We start from the raw sequence: 20,099 nt of genomic DNA on the forward strand, positions 1-20,099 counted from the left end.
GCCTCAGCCTGCCTCACCCCGCCTCACTCTGCCTCACTCTGCCTCACTCTGCCTCAGCCTGCCTCACTGCGCTCATCTAGAGTGAAAGTTTTCCTGTATAGCATAGTATTCTCTTAACTAGGCAAGTTCTGTAAATTTTAGCTGAACAGTTATACTTATTCTTTGGTAATTTTACTGTTATGCAAATATGTATTAGATTTAAATCCTTGATTATGTTGTTATTGTTGGTAAGAAACTTGGTCTTTGTTTTAAGAAGTTATACCTCATGAGGAAAATGTGGACACCTTAAACTTAATGCACATTCTTTCTTTATTCAGAGATACAATTTCCTACCTATCACCATATGTTATATATATATTCACTATACAACTACTGTAATATGATAAATGATACTCCATTAAGTATAAAAGGAAGGAAAAGGATGTGGACTCTACTTTTCCTACTTACAAGCAAGAACTGGACAGTGGCTAACCCTATTAAATAGTATCTGATGGCTATGCTTTCATCTGCAGAGACCTTATCCAGAAAAATTAGCAAAGCTGTCTTAGATCTTGTATAAACATGTTACTAGTCAAGCCCTTTATTACAAGTTTCCTCACCTACTACTGAGAAATCAAATCAAACAGTTTTTGTATTTTTCTCACATTTTGATTCTTCTCACAGTGTTTAATCTGGTTCACAAATTTTCAATCTACTCTAGTTTTACAAATCTCTAACTTTTAAGCACAACACAGTGCTTACAAATAACTAATAAGTGTGTCCAACTTTGGCAAAAAGATGGAGTTGGCTGGAAGGAAAGTGACATACTTTTGAGGTTAGTGCAGTTGAGGGCAGGTTGAGCAGGTTAGCAGGAGGAGAGAAGTTCATGTGGCTGGCAGTCAGTTGAAGGAGGAGAGGGTCAAGTGCCCTGAAAGTCATCTAAAGAGTTTGGACTCCCTGCTGTGTAATGATGGGCACCCATGGAATGCTTTTAAGCGAGGAGTTGAGAATGAAATTTGTGTGAGAACTATATCTAGTTGCTGTTAAGTGGATGGACTGAAGTGTCATGGACAGATATACTTGGCTTTACAGATGCCCTGTGGAGGTGAACTTGGTCAGAGTAGACCAGAACAAAGAAGACGTTTTTTCATAGGAAGGCTGTTGCTTTGGAAAATTAACTATAATGTCTAGGTTATTTTGATTTTCATTGACTATATTAATAGGTAATCTTATAGACTAAGCCTGAAAATATATAGACTTTATTATATTGCCTTAGAGAATTATCTCTTCTATTTTCTTAGTTATAATTAATAGTTTAAAGAATGGGAAGGGAACTTTTCATTTTCATCAGAATCTAACTTGAGGAATCACACATACAAGGAGCACATATAAGACTTAGAGAGCATTGCAGAATGCTGTGTTATATTAGCATTGGAAGATCTTAGGCTTTGCTACTTTTGTTGTTCTTTAACCTATTATGAATAGATACCTCACACTGGCAGAGATCTATCTGAATGTCTATCCAGCCCTGATAGACATTCAGCTATAACATTTAGATGAGTGACTGTTTTTTTCTATGCAATATTGAAAATAACGAGTTATTTCAATGTCTCTTCCCCTCCCCCAGTCCTTCCTTGCACTGGTGAACCTGTTGTCCTACCCTTCGGTGTATGAGCTAACAGGCAATCGGGAGCTTCCTAATAAGGCAGAGTATTCTCTTCGTGAAGTTCCAACATGCATCATCGTAAGTCACTTTCTTTCAACTAGTCTCTTTCCTAATTGACTGATTGCTCTTTGAGATTTGTAGCGAAAATTGTTAATTTGACAAATACACAGGACATCCATTGCTTACTAACATCTGAATTGATTATACATCACTGCATCATCAACTTTTGAGTTATCTACCAGGGGAAACTTTGATGTAAGCCATGCAGCTGTTCCTTTGCCTATTAGAATGCAAAGCTAACCCTCTATAACCAGGAAAGCATCTTAGCTCATAGACAGGCTTACTATAAATGAGTTTAAGATGATTCATTAGCTTATGTGGGTGATATAAAGCCATTCTTACACTGTTCCCTCTCTAACTAGGATAATTGGGAATAAATTATATCCAAGGAGTCCAATATCTTTTCAACCTGTTTTAATGAATTATTTATTATGTCCATGAGGACAGTATATGCATACTTATTTAATCTGAAACTTAATTCATACTCAAAATTGCCCATATCATTAGCTTGGTTTAAAACAGGGACCTATTTCATTATCTTTGCGTGCTTATGAATTATACACAATGAATATATAAACATAAGTACATGAACACAAATACACAAGGATTAGTAAAGAGTTACATAATCTTGAAGTTCTATTTTTAACGTTACTTTTACCCTGTTATTTTCTTACATATTATTGGTTTTAGAAATGGTTTTGTCCTTTCTGAATATGTTTCACTTTTTGAATTCTTAAACTTGTTTTCTATTGTGGGAAGGTTTTGGTAATCATTGTGAAGTAAAATGTAAAGTTGAATATGTTTTTCATTAGGCCTTTAAGAATCTAGGATCTCTAATTTTCATAAATTTTTTTTCAGTCCCATCTTCCCGTGCTCAATTTTATCTCATTGCACATTGCTGTGATGAAACACCATGACCAAAAGCAACTTGGGGATGAAAGGGTTTATTTCATTCCCAGTTCCATATAGCAGTTCACCATCAAAACCAATGAAGGCAGGAACTCAAACAGGGTAGGAACCTAGAGGCTGGAACCTAGAGGCAAAGGCCATGGATGGGTACTGCTCCCATCCATGGGAGCAGATGATGACAGAAGATGCTCTCTTGCTGCCCACACCCTGGCTCTCTGACAACTATTCCCATCCTATCCTCTGCCCCTTTCCCTGAGCCTTAGGTGTAGGGGTGGCATTGAATATGTATCAGTTGGGGGTTGTACACCCCATGTTTACCCACTCTCTGCATTTTGATCTGTTATGAAACTTTGAAGTTATCACCATCTACTCAAAAAGAAGCTCCTTTGGACAGGAGTGACAGCTATAATTACCTGTAGGTTAAGGGCAAGTATTTAGGATGCAGCTAGAAATTGCATTAACGCAGGACACTCATAGGTTCTGGTATAGGGTATATGATTTCTCTATCCGTATGTAGTTAGCTAGGTTTACAGTACCAGGCACGCATTCCCTCCTGCTAGGCAGGTCTTAAAGCCAGTTCCGCAGTTGTTGGTTATGTGTAGAATAAAAGTGCTACTATTATCCCACTGGGGGCATTTTGCCAGGCCAGTCATTGTGGTGGCCCATCTGCTTCACAGCTACCTGAAAACTGCTGATTGCTTTTCTCCCAAGGCTTGCACACCATGTTCCGATATTGTGTCCTCAAGTTGGAGGCTCTCAGGTCAGCTATAGCTCAGTTCCTCCAAGTCCTGTGTCCGAAGTACGCTGTGTTTTTAGGCTCTTAACATTAAACTTCTGGGAGTTAAGCAAGGACACAACAAAGGCTATGTTGTTTTGCAAGTCTCTTAGACTCTACAACCAAACCCAAAGAAAAGTTTGCAATGCCTGGTACTAGAGTTTTTGTGAAATAGTCTGTGGTTTGTGGAGGAAGTGTTAGCCACTGTGTAGCATAATTCCATTGAAACTATCTATCTCTTATCCATCTCTATATCTATCAGTGTATCTATGTATCTGTGTATCTACTATGTATGTATGTATGTACCTATCTATCTATTGATCTACCTCTTATCCATCTATGTATCTTTCAATGTATCTATGTATCTGTATAACTATTATATATTTATGTATATATATGTATGTATGTATGTATCTATGTACCTATCCATGTACCTATCTATGTATGTATCTGTGTACCTATGTATGTATGTATCTACGTACATATCTATGTATGTATGTCTCTATCTATATATGTATGTATGTTTGTATCTATCTATCTATCTCTTATCCATCTATGTATCTTCCAATGTATCTATGTATCTGTGTATCTATGTATCTATCTTCTATGTATGTATGTATGTGTGTATGTATGTATGTATCTATCTGTTTATCTATGTACCTATGTATATTTGTATGTATGTATGTATGCATGTATGTATGTATGTATGTATGTATCTATCTATCTATCTATCTATCTATCTATCATTTATCTATCTTCTATATATCTGTCTATCCATCAGTCTGTCATCTATCTATTAATCATATAAATGTTTTTAGGTATTTCATGTCATGCTTCTGCTAGACTCAAGTATTTTATATGCCTAATCATCTTTACGTGGCTCTTGCCTCTTGTCTGAAATCTTCCTTTAGATTTCTCTTCTCAGGATATTTGTCTTGGATTAAAGGCCCTTCTGGATAATCTAAGATGATGAAGATTTTTAACTTAAATCTTTCTGCAAAGAGCCCCCTTTTCAAATCGGGTGAATTGAGAAGTTCTGGGGATTAGGGCACTGATGGACTTTTAGGAAGTTGGATAGGGGAGTGGCCTTTTCTTCTACTTCCCCAATATGAAATGTCCTAAATAAGGACCTTGACTGGATTCATTTTTATCATAGGCTAAGCACTAGCCATCCATGTTTGGAAGGTGCAGTTTTGACCTGCTCCTTACCCTGCATCTGCTCATTTCCTTGAAGCAGTCAGATGGTATGATTTTGGCTACTGGACAGCTTGAATAGAGGGGCCCCTCAGCTGTGAGCCTACCTTTACAGAATTCCTCTTTGCTGATCTAGCCATAGATTGTGATCTGACAGCTGGTTTACTGAACTTATTCCCTCATCCTCATTCTTTGAAACAGAATATCTGTGGACTGTTTGCCCGTTCTGGGCCTTACACTGGTTTGCTGCTGGATCAGTTTGATTTAAGAAATGGATTCCTTTCCTGACACACTGTGGTGCTTAAAATCCAAAGCTCTCCATAAGGCAGGCTTCCCAAGAGCTCCACTTTGCTCCCTAGGTGGTGATACATCATTGTAATCCTCTCTGACTAAGAGCTTATTTACTATAACACTTGTTCTCTCAAATACATCATCCTTGATAGATTGCTTCAGTCTCCCTTTCCACCAGCTTGTTGTTGGTAATACCATCCCTTCTGATCATGTTACTCATCCTAATCTACTACTTAGATTCAGAATCAGGACTTCCGATGTCCCGGGTGTCAGCAGCCGTCAGGATGCCTAGCTTTGTATTCAGAGAGCTGTGCAGATTTGTTTTAACTGATGAAGACGGAGGGGGGCAGCTGTAGAGAAGTGCCTTTGCAGCTGGGATCTGACTGTGAGTCGTATAGTTCAGTTCATCACATGATGCTTGCAGTAAAGTGTGCCCAGCAAGAGGGAGACTATAGTCTTCTCTATCATTCATTCATATTTTTGTTTAAACTTATTTATTAGCTATTATACATTCATATAAAACACCAATAAATTTGTGAATGTATAGGTATGTATGCAATAGGGTATGTGTGTGTGTGTGTATGTATGTGTGTGTATATACTGGATAGTCTACATCCATACTCATATTTGAATGGGATAGGATCTCATGTAGCCCAGGGTGGTCTTTAAAGTTGCAGTAAATGCAGGGATGTCCTTGAACTTTTGCTCTGTTACCTGTCCCCCCTGACTGCAGGGATTGTAGGGATGAGCCACCATGCCTAATTTTTCTCATATTGAGAACCAAACCCAGGGCCTGATTCCTGCTAGGAGAAAACTGCACTACACCCCTAGCCCAATAGATGCATTCTTTTAAATGTTGAGCCTTATAGCTTACTAGGTTAAGGTTACCCTGTCTATTTTTGGTGTACTTTAGTTAGTATTTATCAAATATATTTTGAGTCATTTATTACTTCTTCCTTTCATAAACTTATTCCCTCACCTCCTATCCATGTGCAGGGACCAGTTTTTTGTCATCTTTCATGAAGGCATTGTTACATTTCATTTGACTTTGTCTCTTACCTAAATCTTCTTTTGCTCCACTGGTCACAAAAATATGTAGTATTTAAATTCATCAATGTATTTATATATAAAGTTCTTAAGTCTGTACTCAAGATGTACATAAAACAAGGCTTTGTGTTTGGTTTTTAGTTACTTAATCCATTTGTCTTTGGTTCTTTTTATTGCCACATAGTCTTACACCACAGCACAGGGTGGACCAGAGCTCACTATTGTTGTCCCAAAAGCTGGGGGGCCTGGGCTGTATGTAGCCTGGCCTGCCTGACCTGAGGCTCTCTCTCTCTTCTGGGTGGCAGGGGGCCTGGTGCTGAGGCCCAGGTCTCTCTTCCCCCCACCCCTCCAGGGCTGATCTGTTTGCTGCACAGCGCCTTAATTAAAAGGGAGGCAATGAATGAATGAGTTATTTTATTGTAGGAAGGATGTGCTGGTTGAGTAGAGAGAAAGAAAGGAGAGGAAGGAGAGAGAGAGAAAAGAAGAAGGAGAGGGAGAAAGGCAGAGAAGAGAACAAAGAGCAGAGAGGAGAGAGAGAGCAAGAGGGTAAGAGTTAGAGAGGAAGGGTAAGGGTAAGAGAGGAGTAGGAGAAGAAGAGAGTGAGGAGGGGGCAAACCACCCCTTTTATTGTATGGGGCGTGGCATGCCTGGCTTGTGGTCAGATGACTGGGTGTAAGGTCCAGCTAGAATGCTGGGAGTTTGAGGCAGTATCTGCCTGATAGAGCACACATCTCCTGCAGGGGCAGCTGTGAGGGGTCTAGGCTGAAATCTGAGCCATTAGTCTCAGGAGCAATTCACCTAAAGCCTACAGTCCCTCTGGGCAAATGCTTAGTGGGTCTCCGGGGTTCCGAGGTGGCTCTGCTCTGCTGGACTCCGGCTGTCAGAACTGCTCACTGCCCCACACAATATGTAGCCCAGCCTGTTCTCAAACTCAAGGCAGTTCTCCTACCTTAAGTTTTTTTTTTTTTTTTTTTTTTTTCTTTTTTGTGGTTTTCGAGACGGGGTTTCTCAGTATAGCCCTGGCTGTCCTGGAACTCACTCTGTAGACCAGGCTGGCCTCAAACTCAGAAATCCTCCTACCTCTGCCTCCCAAGTGCTGGGATTAAAGGCGTGCGCTACCACTGCCCAGCCTACCTTAACTTCTTAAGTGGTAGGATTATGCCTATGGGTCATGACATCAGGCAAAAAGCAGAGCTTTAAAGAAAACCTTTTAGAGATGGCTGCATCGACAGAGAAAATTGTGTGGTGGACTAATGCTGTCAGTGGTTGAGGTAGCATTTTGCTTCTGATTTTGAGGGATGGCTACATAATGGGAAATTTAGGTAAACTTAAAGAATACTAATGCTGGTATCTCACCTATAGGCTTCGTGCCTTAATTGGTCTTAAGTAGACCAATCTCTCTATGTGTTTGTCCTTTTGTCTATTGTTCATCTGTCTGTTAGTCATCTTTCTTTGTTTCCTAGATGATGATTGTATTCTTCCAGTAGTTTAAGCCACTATTTCTATACACTAGAGAGGTTATTAACATAGTCTCACGTAGCTACTAGATAAAAATGTCCGTATTGACTGTTGTTGCTTCACATTTGTAGATTTTATTTTTGCTTTCATGATTAATATATATTTGGGGCACTCCTATCTTTATTTTATTCTACATACTGTCTTGCCTGCCAGGTTGAAAGTTAGGTGTATGTTGTGCTTCTTTATTTGGACACAGTTTAGATACTTTTGCAATCATAATGCTCAGGCCTCACTTAGACCTGTAAGTTCACAAACGCTAGGAAGGGTCTAGGCATCTCTGTTCGCAACTCCTCATGGCTTCCAGCTGGTTCCAGAGTGAATCCATGTTTTGGAATCACAAATTTAAATGAATATTTATTTTTCTAGTTTATTGCTTTGAACAGCTTCTGCTGAACAGAATCTCAGTGTTTCTTTGTTGTCTTCAGGATATAATGGATAGGCTCATCATTTTGAACTCTGAAGCTAAGATCCGGTCTTTACTGAATTATGAACAATCACACACATTTGGTCTAAGGTAAGCCACTCAATTTAAAGCGTATTTTACAAATTGCAGCAACTGAGCAGTTGTTATTTATATATATGTTATGTGAATATATAGGATACGTATATATGTGGGAGGTGGAATATGTGCACAGGACGACAACTTTGAAGTCAGAGATCTTTCTCAGTTGCTCTCCCCTTTATTGAGACAGGGTGTATCAGTGTATCTGGAACTCACAGATTGAGCTAGACTGGTTGACCATGAGCTCTGGGGAACCTGGCTTTCTCTGCCTGCCTGCACTGAGGTTCCAGGATAGTCTTGCCCTCTATGTGAGTAGGTAGGCTAAAGCTCATGTCCTCAAGTCCTCATGTTTGTATAGCAAACACTTTACCCACGGAGTTGTCTTCATGACTAGCAAGTGCTAAAGTGAGTTAGTTTACAGATAGAGTGTCAGTCTACAACATTATAGTAAAAGCAAATGATAGCACGTGGGGTTTGTCACTGCAGCCTTTGTAAGAATTTAGGTTCTCTATGAGTAGTGGCTGTTACGTTTGTTCAACATAGAGGAGCATGTCAAGGACTATTTTCATTGGGATTTCTTAGAGGTCACATGAAGATTTTCGAGGCTGGTTTGTGATTAGATCCTTGCCATAATAAAGCCTTGAAACAGGACTAGACATGGATGGTTCATTCTTGAGGCCCAGAGTTTGCTCCTTAGTGTTGATCATTGATTCTTGATGTTTAAAACTTTTTGGTTAAGTCCATATTCCTTGACATTCAATTTAGCTTGTTCAAATGGGGAAGGATGTGTGTTTGGCCAGGATACAGAAACTTAGGAACAAGTATTTTGGTCAAATGTATATGTGTAACTTGCTTTCCCACCTAAAAATGACTGCCTTGAAAAGCAGCCGAATTAAAGAGAATTTCTTTTCATAGGTTCATGATTTTCTATTGTGTTAGCAAAGTAACTTTTTTAGGCATGAAGGAGGCCACTCTGCTGCATAAGAAATACAGTGAATGCTGTCCTAAAAGGAGAAGTCTTTGCTCTTGTGCATCTCACAGCTGTGCATGTTAACGTCTTACTTTTTACTTGTTCATTAATAGCTGAACTTCATTTTTTGACTTCTTGGTTAAAATATAAAAAGGCTGTAGCTATTAGTTTTTTTTTTAGATGTTGTGTTATCTCAAAACATGTTTTCACATTAAAATTTAACTCTTGATCTAGGACATCACATAGCAAGAAGACATGGTATCATAGATTAAAAATGACTCAATATAATTCTTTTGTTTTGTATTTTGAATAATTGAAAATAGATTTTAGTTTATAATCCAAGTAGATACTTTTTTCCTCTTATATATTCCTTTTAAAACTTACATTTATTTATTTAGTATGTGTTCATATGCACACTGTGACATGGGTGAGGGTCAGGGGCCACTGGTATGAGTTGGCTCTGGGGCTTAGAACTCAGATAATCAGGCTTGGTGGCTAGTGACTTCACCCATTAAACCATGTACCCACCCTTTGTCACCCCCTTTTCTGTCACCTTACATTTCTTTTGTGATATTTTAAATAACTGTTCTTAAGGAAAACAATTCCTAGAATTTTGTTAAGTTAGGTAAAAGAATATAAAAATTAAAGCTCACGACAAGCACTTTCTACATCCTTTCTTACAGTGCACAAATGGAATTATCTGTCTTGTACAAAGTGTACTACCATCCCAATGCTGATAGAGAGAGAGCACTACTTTCTAGCAGTCTGAATTCTGGACTCTTAAGACTGTATACCTCTGTGAGCTGCAGCCATACAGCTGTAAAATGCAGGGCACTTGCAGTATTATTATTATATATTAATAATTATCACATAATATTATTATTATTACATAGGAACAACTCAAAGGGCTTAAAACAGTATCTGGCACATATAAACCCTTGGTAGTAAGAGTTCTAACAAATGGTCCTTTGTGTTTTTAATACTTTTTTTTAAACTTTTATTGCATTATGATGAGAAAAGTTATAAGATTTCAATTTATCTGAATCTGTTAACATTTAAACATATTTTAAGTAAATAGAATTAAATCACATTCTTGTTTTCCTTTTGTATCCCAACTCCTCTCAGACACTCCCCTTCAATACCTACAATATCTTTTTTGTCATATTCTTTAAAATTTATAAAATATTATAATAATAAAATTGAGTATTATAAAAGTTGTTTGATATAAAACAACAATCAACTTAACACTCTTATGTAGAAGCTTGTCTACAGCAATACTAAAAATACATATGTTTTTCTCAATAGAAATTTTAAATAACTGCAAACATATTAACTGTATGTTTTATAATAATACATCACTACTAATATTTTCTTAAATGCACATCAATATATAAAGTGTTTTTGTTTGTTTGTTTTGTATTTAGTAGAGCTTAAAATCTTGGCTCTTACTGTAGTAAGTTGATATAAAAGTTACAAATGTCAAGCAAAACATGTGTTTTTTAATACTTAATCAGCTCTATTATGTTTTCTGTTTCACTAGGGAACAAATATTGCCAGGTCAGCAACCTCCGACACATTTGCTACATAACCAACTTAGTGTTCAGAGAAAAGGACTCTATGTAAAAAGGTTGCATGTTAATTTGGGACTTTCTGGCAGATTTTTCTTCAATCAGTATTTTGTTTTTTTAAGCATTCAAAGTGATTTATGTGTACCCCTATGTGAACACACCAGCATAAGTCATACGTGTGCTTATGGAGTTGCTTATGGAGGCTAATGAGGGTGTCAGATCCCTAGTAACTGGAATTTCAGATGACTATGAGCCCCCTTCTTGTATGTCCTCTGCAAGCATAGTTAGTGCTTCTAACCACTGAGCCATCTCTCCAGCTCTTCCTGACAAGTTCTTGTTTAACACTTTTTTTTTTTTAAGAATCATATTCACTATTTTTCCCCTTGGCTATACCAAAATACCTGACAAAAGCAATTTATGGAAGGAAAACTTTATTCAGTCCCACAGTTTCTGGGCACATTCCATTACACTGGTAAAGGCACCATGGCAGAGCGAGAGGCAACCCTCCATATTGTACTTCCAGTTAGGGAGCGGAGAAAGATGGATGCTGGTGGGTAGGAGGCTTTCTTACCTATCCGAGACACACAGACTATGGGAACGTGCCACCCATACTTAGAGAGTCTTCTTATCTCGGTGAACCCAATCTAGGAAACCTCTCACAGGCATGCTCAGAGGTTCATCTGTGGAGGGATACTAGAGCCTGTCAAGGTGACTATGAATATTAACCATCATCATACTGTACTTACTATGAATATTAGCCATCATCATACTATACTTACTTTCCTTGTATTCTCAAGTATTTTCATTGTCTCATTCAGTTGTAGTCTGAGTCCACTCTTTAGTGTTTATTGAGGTTCATGATAGACCATGGTGTCCTATTATGCCCCAAACCTGTGCTTCTGTGCCTTGGAATTTTATCCAGAACTTCCCTTTTTACAGCCTCAGTGCTGTGCTTGGACTCTGTCCTCATGGTGACATCCTCTGCAAGATGCCACCTCCTGAGTGTCTCTGGCGTCTCTTTTAATTTTCTCTGGTTCAAACCTCTAGAAATAGCATTAATGGCACATTTGCAATAACTTGTGTCTAAACATGGCTGTGAGACTAATATGAGATTCAGTGAAATGTGGTTTATGGCTTTTCACATTTCAACAGCATCACAGATTACTGAGAACTCTGAAGTCCAGTTTGCCAAGGTGGCCTTACAGAACTTTCATGGTAATTCTCTCTCCTTTCTGCCTATTGTATCATTCTGGATCATTCCCACCAGGGTGAGAATGTCTCCATATTTCCACCCTATAGTCAGCCAACACTAAACATTGTAAGAATCCTGACCCTGCAGCTACCTGCAACCAAGCTCTTTCTCTACCTCCCATCTTGTTCACCTGCTTCCTTTTCAGCCAACTTCATGTTGGCTTTGAGTCTGTAACCTCTCTGAGCTGTTCATCCTTCTCTTTCAAGACCAAGGTCACTCTCATGTTACCGATTCTGATGCATTTTTTTTTTTTTTGCCTGATTCTCATCCCATTTTAACTTTCAATAGTATTTGAAATAGTGAGACATTGATTTTTGTATATAAAAAGACATTTGTCTTTGTGTCTGGGCATGATGACCCATGCCTGGAATCCTAGCATTTGGGAAGTATAGGAGGATAAACAAGAGTTATTTAAGGCTATCTTTGGCTACCTGATGAGTTTGAGGCTAGATCGAGCTATGTTAGACTCTGATTCAAAAAAAAAAAAAAAAAAAAAAAAAAAAAAAAAACAAAAAAAAACAAAAAACAAAAACAAAACCAAAAAATACAATTTTGTTTCTATAAAACTACATACATCTGTAGCTGTAACTTCTAAATCTTTTTCTGAGAGTCGCCTTTGAATGAAATTCTGAAGGTATTTCCTGGGTAAGCCTTCCACCAATACTCTACTTTTAGTTCTTATCACGTTTGGCCTTTTGACATCTCAATTCACACATTTCTCAGGCATCAAAAACTTAATATGTCAAAAATTGAACTCTGGGGTCTGCTATTCCTCCCATGAAAGGAAACAAAATGAATCTTTTGTTTCCATGTCAGTGGCTCATCCATCTCTTTGGTTGCTTTTGTTTGAAAGTCATGTTACTATTTTTTTATTCTGTTTTTCAAACAGTAATTTATCTTTATTATAAATAAATTAACCACTATAGGAAATTAAGTATAATAAATTAAGTGAAATTTCTATTAATTCCCAGTGTCATTATGAACATTGAAGAAAATTATTCTAGACATCGCTCTCTGTGTGTGAGTGTGTGTAGTAATATGCATACATAGAAATTAATTCAGTTATGAAGATAGATTTGAGAGTGCCACTTTCAATTCAACTGAACTCCACAGGCAGGAAAAGACACCCTAGTGAGATGGAAGGAATTGCTGAATTTCAAATAACTTTTTTTTTCACTTCAGTAAGTACTTTCCTCAGGATCCCTGTAAGGTTAAAAAATAAGATTATGTAAAACCTTCAAGAGATCTGACATTTCCTTTTCAGACAGATCCAATTGACTCTACTGTGAATCATGAGGACATTAGTGCTTCTGTTGGGCTCCCACTTCTCATGTCCCTATCTGTCATCACCTGTTTTATGTTGTTATAACAAAACCTCCAAGGCTAAGTATGAAGCATTTTATCTGCTCTGTGGTTCTTAGGGCTGGGAGGTCTGAACACCATGGTGCTGGTATCCAAGTCCGTATGTAGCTGTGCTGTAATATAAAGGAGAAACAGCAAGGGCACCCACTGTGCCCAGGAGGCAGAGATCATTTGGGAAGGCAGGAAGTTGGAGGGATGGAGAACCAGACAGACTTGTTCTTTGTGTTACAATTAGGGTCTTGTCATTATGGAAACCTAAATGGGCCCATGAGGAACTCAGTTTGGACCCATCGACCTTGTCACTATCACTACATCCTAGGCCTTATCTGTTAGAAGTTGTATTACTTATCTCAAGCGTCTACTAAATGAATCCATGGGCAGGGCACTCCAACTATACCTAAATCATAGCACCTGCTATGAGGCTCCTACCTGTGTCAAAAGTTCTCAGATTTGCTTAATTCTGAGCCTGCCTTCATGAGTTTCCTCTTTACACTAGAGAGATTAAGCTGACCAGAGTGATCTGGGCTTCTCAGGATAGTGCCTTTTATATATAAATACAATTCTTGTTAATTTTTAAAGACAGGGTCTTCCTATGTACACCGGGCTGGTCTCAAACTCATGGCAATCCACCTACTTCAGTCTATGGAGAGAATATGTGTAATTTCAAAATTTACACTTTGGGGGCTGCAGAGATTAGCTAACGGATTAAGAGCACTGGCTGTTCTTCCAGAGGACCTGGGTTCAAGTTCTACCACCAACATGGTAGATCACAATCACCTGGAACTCCAGTTTCTGGAAAGTGAATGCCTTCTGATTCCCATGGGCATCAGGCATAAACATGATACACAAAGCACCCAGACATATAAAAGAATGAAAAAAAAAATCGCCCTTCTTCATTTAGTTTACTAGGCTTCTGGTTAAGTGAACAACACTTAAGAGCTATGTTTTGTGCTGGAAGAGGGTGATCAGTGGCCAGGAGGTAGGATGTAGTTATTATTCTCTCCAACTGTATTGTCTCCTGAGTGTTGATAAATTAATAGAGAGGAAATTAGTGCAGGAATAAAACAGTGATCCTAGGCTTCCTTTCCCATTTCTCATCTTGAAAATCAGTGCTAGACACCTTTGGAGAGCTTTCTTGATCTGTGCCCTCCTTTCCAGTGCCCATTATTTCTTGTTTGTTCAGCTTTGACTAATACTCTTTATGGCCCTGAAGCACAGTGCTCCTTACTGCCCCTAGGCCTTTAGCAGGCTTCACTTTTTTTCCCTCCACACACAAAAGGGCCCACCCTGAAGGGCAGAGCTTGCTCAGTGACAGACCCCAGATTCCTAGCCCCTTCCCGGTATGACCTTTGCCTTTCTGGTTGCTCCCACAGCTTGAGGAATTCTGAACTTTTCTTACCTATTCCATTGTTCAGCACTTTTTAAAAAACCTTTATTTGCAAAACTGGCTAATGAAAAGAATTGCCTGAACTCTTCTCATCTTTCCCAAAGGTTAGCAGCTTAGTTTTCCTAGCCATCGGAAGTATTGAAACGTTTTCTTAGGATGTTTTATTTCAACATTAAAAACTGCTTATTTCATGGTAAAAATAAAGTAACAGCATCATTCGGTATTGCTTTCATTGTATCAGAGTCGAAAATTCTAGTCTGTCAAATTACCTTTTAGAATTCACATCTTATGTAGTAATTTTTAAGTATACATCTAAACTTAATATAGTTTAAAGTGTTAATGTAATGCTCTTGTTGAGGCTACATTTCATATCAAATTATTGTCAGTTTTCTCCAAAACAAAACTAGGGAATCTACTTTGTGCGACAGCTTTCTACTTTGTGAAATATTGGTTTTCTTTTTACTTTACATTTATGTATCAATAGTAAACTTTGTATAATAATAGAGAAGTTTATGTATAATTTTGTCAGACAAAAATGCTTTATTTAGATAACCAAAGATAATGTTTCACAGGTAGGGAATTTTACAAATTCTATAGCTGCAAATTCTCTTTTGCTGTCAATGTTTGTTTTCCCCGATATAATTTGAGATTGCCACGTGTCTAAATAGGAACTCATATATGCTGAACAGAGTCCTCCAATCCCATCGCATTAGAAGAGTCTTCAAAAACATTTTGCTTGATGCTAAGAAAACTAAACAACATAATTCTTGTTAACAACCTCTTGTGATGTCTACCAGACAGCAGAACCTATGTATAGTCTCATGAATGTTCCCTCTCAACACAGGAGCGGCTGCTTCCTGCTGTCACCTGCAGCCTGTGCAATGGCATGTGTTTTTATAAATTAACTAATTAAGCAACTTTACCTCTCTACAGGCAAGACAACAAAACAAAGCACAGGAAGTAATTGTTAACAAAAATAACTTCAGTATGTGAGGAACTCAAATACCCAAGCTTGCCCCCTCTCAGAGCCCCCACTCCCCCAAGGTGGGCCAACCTAGAACACAGAACACAAAGCCAGGTGGAACTGCTATGCTTACAGAGACATAAACCTTAACAGATTGTCCTGGGGTTCTTGCTGCTATAGTGCGCCTCACAGGCAGAGACATAAGCGGACTCCAGGAAGAAGTCAGCCTGGTATTCTGCTAGGAACCTCAGAAAGAGATCCAAGTGCTTCAGTAGTGCCTTCAGATTCTTCTCAGAGAAGGACATCTTCCCAAGAATCTCTGGAAGTTTGACAAACAGTCGCAGTAAATGCTGTGCGCCATAAATGTAGGAGGGAGGAGGTGGTTGGTGCCCCGGAGGGTAGTTGTCCGGCACCAGCTTCCAGGAGAGGATCTCATTTATTTCCTCAGTTGTCCCTTCAAAGCCAGCAAACATGGCACTCCCTTCCTTCCCGGGAGTCAGAGCGATGGGGGAAGGTGCTGCGCTGTGCACAGGTGTCTTCTGCAAGTGCGGGAACAGCTTGGGTACACTGCGCTTGGCCTGCGGCGAGGCCCGGTCCTCCGCCTGCCAGTGGCAGTGGGTGCTGTGGCGGGTGGACCGCCTGGGAGCCCGCGTGGCCTCGGCCTCCGCCCTGCGCCTCTTGGGGGCGGCCGGCCCCGCCACGGCCGGGCTCTCCGAAGGCTGCGGGGGAGACGGGCCGGGCCAGGGCGCCTCCTGGCTCCTGCCCGCGTCGCTGGCTCGCTCCTCGGTGGGGAAGAAAAAGGTGGAGGAGGTGACCATTTCGTACTGGGCCTGTTCCTGAGGGTAGAGCAGCACCAAGGGGAGCGCGTGGTCGAAGGTGATGCGCAGCCCGTCCGCCATCTCCCGGCACAGGCCCACGCTCCTCTCGGGCGCCGCGCGCTGGGGCTGCGGCCGGCGGTCCCCCGTGGCCAGCGCACTCGCCGAGAAGTGGCGCACGTAGCACTCGAGGATGGCGCCCACGTTGGTCTGGCAAGGCAGCCTCACCAACCGCCGCCTGCGGTTGATGTAGTAACAGTCGTCCGCCAGCCGTTGCTGGAGCACTTCCGGGATGGGGATGCGCACGGCCCGCTCGTCCGCTTCCCGTCTCGCGTGTGGCTCCACTTCTTTCTTGCCTTTAGGCTTTGGGTCGCCATCACCTCGATCGTTCCCTCCCTCATCTTTCCCCTCACCGTCGTCCTTAGGTGCGCAGCCGAGCGTGGCCATGGTCGTCTCCAGCAACCCGCCGCGCTCGCTCGCCCCTCCGGCCTGAGGCTCCTCGGGCTCCGGCGGGCGGCTGCTTTCCTGGCTGGTTCACACTGTAACCTGAGACTTCATGAGACTTCACAGAGCCAGAGTTTTCAGGCTGTCACCTCCCATCTCAGCCATTCAAACAGATCCGGAGCGTCTGGAACTTTCTGCCAGTTTTCTTCCCCAGCACCCATATGATGATCTCAGCGCTGCACAGCACTCGCGCCCACGGCAGTGGTCAAGCTGGAAGCAGAGCACTTCCTGAGTCGAATTGAAATTCAGTTCGTTTTTTTCTTAAGGACCAGCCTCTCTGTGACTTTAGGAGAAAAATAATAACACCAATTTTAGAGATAAATTTAGATTGGAAATTGGTTATTTTAACGTAATAAACAGTTGAGTGTTCGTTAATATTCCGTTATACTAAATCACCTAGTTGTTTATTCTTAGTAACCCAGTTACTGTTTAAATCTGATTAACTTTAGTAATGAGACAGTTAAAATTACCTTATGGAAAATACTTAGTATCATAAATTAGAATATAACCATGACTACAAATTCCTCATTTAAAAAATTTATGTACGTGTGCACAATCACAAATACCCATATACATACCCAGAACTTTCTGTTCTTTATATTAATTTAAATGACCATCTGATTAAACAATTAGCAACTGATGTTTTATTGTACATGTAGAATCTCCAGTGTTTATAAAATTAGGATTCATGAACATTTTAACTAAAACCGATAAATCTGTGGACAACTATAATTTTTTACAACAAATTCTTATAATTGGTGTTGGTGATATTAAAGAATTGGCACATTTTCAAGTTATACATTTCCATCTACCCTCTTTGCATGTCTCATAGGTTGTGGCTGTCTCCATTCTACCAATTTGATGAAACCTATTTCTTAATTCAGTTGTTCACTCAGTCAGAAAATATTTACATCTCCACCAAGCACTATGCTCTCTATTAGATATTGTGTGTGTGTTACTTGTGTGTCTTTTGTATTCTTTTTATTTGGGGATTTACTTTTTTCCACTTTGCTAATTTTTTTCCTTCCTCCTCAAACTCAGGGTGCATCTATGCCCCACTCCCCAGTTAGAAAAGTTTTTTAGACATAAGCCTAGTCCTCTGTCAATTCTTTCTACAGTGGTCAGTGGCTTCTGTGAGTAGCAGTTCTGGGGTTTTCTTCGTTTATTTTTATGTCTGTTTGTTTACTGATACAGCAGTCCTGCCATGTAGCCCAGGATAGGCACCCCTCTGCCCTTCTCTGCCAGGTGCTGGGCATCGCAGGTGTGTTCTAATTCACCTGCCAATGATTAGTCTATATTAACCCTGTCTTGGTAACCAGTTTTAAAGCATTGCTTTGAGCACAGACACAGCTTCTATTAAGCATTCAGATTTGCAAAATATATAAATTCAATATGTATATATAACAAAATGTCTTTATTCAGTGTGCTCCAAACCTCTATTTTGTCTCTCTATATATTTGCAAAGCTATGTATTCACAAAAGCCCAAACTAAACCGAAGCTCCAGGAGGTCCCAGAACCTTTCTGCATCTCTGATCAGAGTAGGGCTAGGTGAAAAGCTTAGCCGAAACTTTCACTCCCTCTTCGCTCTTCCCTGCTCATCCAGAGTCCTGGTGGTACACAGACTCTGTCCCCTTTCCTTCTACAGATCTGTAAATATTGAAAGCTTGAAGCTTCAGACTCATGTGCACACTTGGTGTGCGTGTCTACTGCTTTTTATAAATTGTGTCCCCATTTTTGGTTTTTGACTATCAGGCAGGTAGGAAGTTTTCTCCAACGCTGTGGGAGGAAAACTTTTATATCAAAGAAATGAATGTAGTTAAGTAAGATATAGCCACGTATGTGAATAAAGGAAATGTATAAAAGTGTATGTGAAACTCTATATGATTAGAGTTTGTAAAGGCATACTTTCTAGAATTTATGATGGTGCACAAGTAGATTTAAATTATTGTTAAAAATGAAGTGTACTTCATTTTTTTTATTTAATGCACTGAATTAACAGCAGCAGAGAGTGGCAGAGAGAGAGAAGGGACTTGCACCTGTGGGAAGGGACTAAATTAAGGTGGAATGTCTTCAAGTGGAGAAGCCAGTATCCAAGGCCTATCCACAGTCTTTCCTGTACCCTAGATGGCTGGCTGCCTCCTCACGCTAGTGCTATGCAATGCTGTAAGGAAGCATACAGTATTTCTACTAAAGAAAGGTAGATTTAGCTTGGGTTGTGCAAAAGTTCCTAAGGCAGTAATTCTCAGCCTGTGGGTTGTGCCCTATCACAAAGACCATCAGAAATATCAGATACTTACATTACAATTGATAACAGTAGCAAAATCATACTTTGGAAGTAGCATTGAGTATAAAAGTTTATGGTTAAATGACATGAAGAAATGAATGAAAAGGCTGCAGCATTAGGAAGGTTGAGAACCACTGTAGGGGATCCATTATATTAAAGCATGCATTACAAAGCAAGTGAAAGGGTCTATAATCTCACAGACTCTATTCAAAGACCTCAGATATCTCACATTGACGTAATTTTCATTTCTAGTAGTGAATGAGGAAAGGAGAGAGGGAGTTGGATAGGAGAGGGAAGGAATATGAGAAGGAAGAATGGAACAAGGGCAGAAGGGGAGGGAAGGGTGTGAAAGAAGAGCAGGAGAGGAGGGAATGAAGGCAGAACAGAGGAAGGGTGTGAAAGAAGAGCAGGAGAGGAGGGAATGAAGGCAGAACAGAGGACAGAAGCCAGGAGGGACTTGTTTTGACTCCTGATTTCATAAGTTTCAGTCCATGGCCAGAGGCTTTGACCTTCCACAGTCCTTGGGAGGAAGGCCAGGGTGAGGTAAAGCTCCTCACTTAATGGCAGGCACTTAGGAAGATCACGGAAGAGGAGGTGTTGGTGACATGAACCATCACAGGCACATCCATGGCATCCTACCTCTTCACATTAGGACCTCCCTCCAATTCCTACTGTCTCCTAGTTATTCACTCAAGGAAGAATCCATGAAAGGAAACCCACTGAGTAGGCCAGCACGCTTATGGCCAGTCACTTCCACAAAGCCCACGTTTACACACTGCGCTGGATACCAAGTCTGTAGCACATGGGAGTCCTTTGGGGGGATGTTTAATATCCCAAATTGTAAGACCATCGTAGGAGGAAGTGAAGGGAATGTGGGTAGATGTGTAATAGTGAGCATACCACTTCCCTAGAAAGAGAACTAAGGTAATGTGTACTAGTCTTAAATTTCAATGTTTCCTATGCTAGTCTAGTAGGTTCCATTGGCAGTTAAGGCAGACTGTCTTCCTTGGCAGTGGTTAGTAAAAATATATCACTGGAGCTCAGCACTCTG

The 20,099-nt window shown here is 40.1% G+C and overlaps 2 protein-coding genes across 3 annotated transcripts in view; one reads left to right on the plus strand and one right to left on the minus strand.

The window, feature by feature from the left end:
* The window catches only part of Tbc1d32 (TBC1 domain family member 32), a 223,553-nt gene that overhangs the window by 107,648 nt on the left and 95,806 nt on the right, over positions 1-20,099 (plus strand). For both annotated transcript variants that reach the window (XM_031348714.1, XM_031348713.1), the window contains exons 21-22: positions 1,607-1,723; positions 7,865-7,953. In XM_031348714.1, coding sequence (XP_031204574.1) covers positions 1,607-1,723; positions 7,865-7,953 — 206 coding nt within the window. The remainder of the gene's footprint in view (positions 1-1,606; positions 1,724-7,864; positions 7,954-20,099) is intronic.
* Positions 14,996-16,990, minus strand: LOC116075497 (male-specific lethal 3 homolog). The gene has a single exon (XM_031348715.1). It carries the CDS (start codon positions 16,704-16,706, stop codon positions 15,591-15,593), a length of 1,116 nt encoding a protein of 371 aa, XP_031204575.1. The 5' UTR covers positions 16,707-16,990; the 3' UTR covers positions 14,996-15,590.

The sequence above is a fragment of the Mastomys coucha genome, unplaced genomic scaffold (genome assembly GCF_008632895.1).
Source record: "Mastomys coucha isolate ucsf_1 unplaced genomic scaffold, UCSF_Mcou_1 pScaffold3, whole genome shotgun sequence".
NCBI classification, from domain to species: Eukaryota; Metazoa; Chordata; class Mammalia; order Rodentia; family Muridae; genus Mastomys; species Mastomys coucha.

Excerpts from the sequence above, each read along its gene's own strand:
- LOC116075497 (XM_031348715.1), bottom strand. The coding sequence starts at position 16,706 with ATGGCCACGCTCGGCTGCGCACCTAAGGACGACGGTGAGGGGAAAGAT.